Source organism: Elaeis guineensis, chromosome 3 (genome assembly GCF_000442705.2).
Source record: "Elaeis guineensis isolate ETL-2024a chromosome 3, EG11, whole genome shotgun sequence".
In the NCBI taxonomy this organism is placed as follows: Eukaryota; Viridiplantae; Streptophyta; class Magnoliopsida; order Arecales; family Arecaceae; genus Elaeis; species Elaeis guineensis.
This window is the reverse complement of record NC_025995.2, coordinates 97,558,027-97,562,737: the sequence shown is the minus strand read 5'-3', so window position 1 is coordinate 97,562,737 and position 4,711 is coordinate 97,558,027. Positions and strand designations below refer to the sequence as shown.

Here is a 4,711-nt window from a genome sequence, read left to right as displayed (position 1 = left end):
GGAAAATCGTGACCTTTACCGTCATTTCTTCAATTTTTCCTTCTTTGTTTTCCATTGCCAAGCAAAAGAAAAGATCCATTTTTCCTTCTTTGTTTTCCATTGCCAAGCAAAAGAAAAGATCCAGGGCAAAGTAGGCCTGCCCATGGATCGAGACAGGATCCGACCTAACCTTGACACAATCTTACCCTATCCCATAACCCGATCGAATCTTTAAAACCATGTTTTGTGCGCGCGCGCACTGAGAGAGGGAGGCCGGACGGTGTTCTAACCGGCTTCGTCCCTTATTTACCGGCTCCAATCAAGAAAACAACGAGAATCCTTCAAGAAATTGAGATTGAACATGCTATCCCAACAACACAATTTAACGCGTCACAGTCAGCGCGAATTGAACGCCACCCACTTACGACAAGCATTAATATTTTCCGTCCACCAGTGCGTGCCGCCAAGTGGTGTCCCCAATCTGCATTAATATGTAAGCAACAATGTTTTTTTTCTGAAGATAATAATAAAAACAAAAGAATAATAGGAAATCCATTATAAAGCTGACCTGCCATATTCCCAAACAATGCTTGAAATAAGCACTAGATTGCTCTTAGAATCCGAAACTAAAGCCCATCATTCCCTGGCTGGTGCCAACCACAACAGGATCAATCCACCGCTCCATTAAAGTAGTCAGACAACAGCAAATGCAACGACAAATATTATCCACAAGAAAGTGGACTAGATAGAAGATTAACCAATTGTCAAACAAACAAACCAGATAAGGTACCCGAGCAATAGCAACAACAAAGAAAGCACCGGACACATTGCCAACTACATACAATGGAGACCCCCCCTTCTTCTTTTTTTCTCTCTTTTGTTCTCATTAAACTTCATTTTCGTATTGCCGATACATCTCGAGCAGTTGAGCACAGCCTGCCACGGGGATGTTCTTTTGGAAGCCCAGGGAGTTTGCAAATCTTTTGTCCGATGTGATGCCATTGTTGTGGGTGAGGGACACAGAAGCCCTCTCCCGGCCTTCAAGGATCCTATCACAGCCCTTCACTGGACTGCTGACAAGCACAGACTCACAGTTCTCATGTTCATGCTCATCTGCAACAAGGATATTGTAGGTGCCAGTGTGATCGGTCATGCCGTCAAAGCTGCATATCTTTGCACCGGTCATTCTAGATCGGCATTCTACTCTCACTTTTGCACCTGCAAATCACCATTGCACCTCTGTTAATGTAATATATCTGCACTCACAATGTTTCCAAAATATTACAAACAGCTAAGAACATTTCTCTAGATCAAGACACGGGAGTATATATGGTAGAGGATTTTGCTAGAAGATGTATTCATTTTTTCAATTTGCAGATTTTTGATATTTGTTCCTTATTTCTGTAGATTTGCTACAAATTTTTGAGGCTAGGACAGAATTGCCTCCAACACTTCAATGCCAGCTCACCCACCCACAAAGTTGGTCTAAGTTGCACAAGTTCTCGATGAAATTTGCACAAATTGTAGTAAATTTTAGAATAGAGTTAGTGATAGAACGCTTACATGGATTATGTGCAAATTTGCTATCTTTATACTCGTTAATTGTGCTCTAACAAATTCAACTATTAATTGTTTATTCTATATGTTTATTATTGATGATTTTATAATTCATTTTGTAATGATATTTTTTTTATGAAAACCCTATTTAAAACTTGGGTAGAAGATATTAAAAAACTCGTGCAAGTTCACAAAATGCCAACATGACTATCCAACACAATCCAACCTGGAAAGGCTCACCAACCCACAATGTTGATTCAGGTAAGGCAAATTATGAACGGAACTAGCACAAAGTTCTAAATAGCTGATTTTAGAATATAATCAATATAATAGCAAACTTGCATTGATCCTGAGCATGTTTGCCGATGTGTTAGATTTATATCCTCATTTTTTGTGCTCTAACAAGTTGCAATATTAGTTGCTTATCCATATACTTATCATTGATCAATTTTATAAAGTTCTTGTCATGTTAGATCTGTTTTTAATCATGCCCTTTTATAAACAATGCTCGGAACCTGTATAAAAGATGGTAAAAACTTGTGCAAGTTTTGATCATGCAAACATGATAAGGCCAAAATATCCAACCTCAAAGGGTAGGAGAGAGTATTGTCCAAATTTCAAAAAATGTATGGAATCTGTGAAAAAAATAAAATGATGCTGAATTTCCAAAATAAAAAAGTATATTTTTCTTGCAAAACGCTCTATATAGTATGTTTTTTGTTACCATTATATTATCATTAAATAACTAATAACTATTTATTGAATTGACTTTGATCTAAACAGGTCTGCCTTTTAACTTGCAAGCCCAAATTAGTCCAGCCTCATTGCACTGTAGGTGGCATATATGCCGATTGGACCCGTTAGCGAACATATACAAGAGATTAAGTTTCGAGCAAAACTTATTCAACTCAGTTTGTCTGCAAAACTGTAATTAGAGATTCAGGAACACCAAAATATAATTTAAACATTATTTTTTCATTAATTTTTTTCACTAATATCTTCATTTTCATCATAAAACAGTTTTAGATGGACGCTGAAAAGTTTACTTCAATGACACCATGATATCATCGTTTTATATCTATCTAATGGAAACCAAAAATATTAACTTTTTTTGCATACAACCTAACATAGATATACATAGGTCAACTAGGATCCGGTCGATCGAATTTGAGCCCAAATGTGAGGACTTTCTCACCATCCGATCCACACGGATCTCTATATGGAGGGAAAAGAAAGTTAACAATTGTTTTTTCTATTCGTTTGGATTTAAAAAATATAAAAAAAGTTAGAGCATTAATGCACGTGGGATGAAAAAAATATAAAAAAATGGGCCATTAATATAGATGCATGAAAAAATATTAAAGATCAGACCATTAATGCAGATATGATGAAAAAGTATAAAAAATCAAGCCATAGGATGAAAAATATTAAAAAATAAACCATTAATACAGATGGGATAGTAATGGGTTTGAATTTGTATTTATTTTAAATATTTTTTTATTTTATTTGTATTTATTTTAGACAGCTTTGTGTTTAGTTCAAAGGCGTTTGTGTTTTTATAGAAAGATAGAAAATGATCGGTCCTACCATTAATATAGAAGATACGTTATTATATAGGATAAACACAAATTTTGAATAAAATAAATATAAATAAGTTTAGAATAAAGAGAAATGCAAAACCTATAAGGTAAATGGAGGAACGAGGCATTCCAGAATAAACACAAACTCAATTCTTTGCTCCTTCTATTTGCATTAATGACTTAATTTTTTATATTTTTTTACTCTAAATGGATGGACAAGTGGCCGTTAAAAGATCAACCTTATTCCAGTCAACTTATATATATACATACACACATATATATACATATGTAGATGTAGACATGTACGTATGTATATATGTAAAATGTCACATCCAAACCCGATCCGATAAGCTTATGGATTCCGGATTCAAAATATGAACTCTATTATGTTTCTAAAGCCTCGTTTAGTTGAAGATTAATGTGGATTTGTCCTCAACAAACCCACGCTTTGTCCAGTTTATTCCACTTTGTCCGGCCAAACTGCCAAAACACCAAGTTTATCCCCCAATAGGAGGATGCTGGTGGTGCACATATGCCATCAAACCTGGATAGAATAATTACCAAAAAAATTGTAGAATAAGATAATCCTACGCCTTTTCCCTAATTTACTCTGGATATAATTTTAATTTACGCACTCAGATGCGGAAACTCGACGAAAAAGAAGGGAAACGACAAGATAAATCGCCCCGGAAGCAAAAGATCTATTTCTAAGAGGACCCTAACCGTTTCCCGGCGTTTCTCAAAAAAACACTTCCCACATTACGATAGGAAAGCATTTCCCATCGGACACGGCCGTCAGACCGCCGATATCGGACGGTCGGAGTCCGAAACCAAGCGGAAGAAGTAGGGAGAAGCGGTGGCGGTGAGATCTTACCAGCGATGTAGGTGGTCTTGGGGGTCTCGAAGCCGGCCCGGCAAGTGTCGCAGAAGACGCGGCCCTCGACGACGAACCCTGTGTTGGCCGCCAACTTCACGTCGCGGGCGCCGCTCACCGCCGCTGGGAGGAAGACGACCATCGCCGCCGCCGCCAAGGCCCATGCGGCGAACGCCAGGACTTGCTGCTTCGCCATCGCCGGAAATGGAGATCGGAACAGTAACGAAGAGCCAGGGAGGGAACTCGCAAAAGTAAAGAAAGAGTGCCGTGAGAGCCAAGTACCCGAGTGGTGCCCAAGCCTACTTATACCCATGCTGTGGTTACGGTCACCGCAGATGAGGATATGCTTTCGGGCTTGGTGGCGGGATGGCAGGTAAGTGGGAGGTGAGGGGACCGGGGAGGGATTAAATGATGACAGCTGGCGTCGGTGGGGAATCACGTGGATGGACGTGACCGGTGGCGAGTCGAGGTGTAATTACCGTATCAGGCGACATTCGCTTTTTCGGGAGGGCGTACGCAGCGGAGTGGCCGGGATTGGACGCGGGACGGGATCGTTTGATGTGTTCTAGAAACGAGTTGAACCGGGTTGAGACTCGGGGCGATTTGAACCGCGTCGAGTATGATTTGTCTGTCCTAAGGTTGCTAAAACCATGCAGTGCAACTCATGTATAAATTCTTATTTTGCAATTGATGAAATAGTTTGTGACATACTTTTAGGGCC

At 39.2% G+C, this 4,711-nt stretch overlaps 1 protein-coding gene across 1 annotated transcript; it reads right to left on the bottom strand.

Annotated features, from left to right (window-relative positions):
• Positions 1-687: 687 nt before the first annotated feature.
• On the bottom strand, positions 688-4,282 carry LOC105041637 (pollen-specific protein C13). Its single transcript, XM_010918603.4, has 2 exons — positions 3,991-4,282; positions 688-1,197 (listed from the first exon to the last, which is right to left on the bottom strand). Exons 1-2 carry the CDS (start codon positions 4,184-4,186, stop codon positions 866-868), a joined length of 528 nt encoding a protein of 175 aa, XP_010916905.1. The 5' UTR covers positions 4,187-4,282; the 3' UTR covers positions 688-865.
• Between the last annotated feature and the right edge of the window lie 429 nt (positions 4,283-4,711).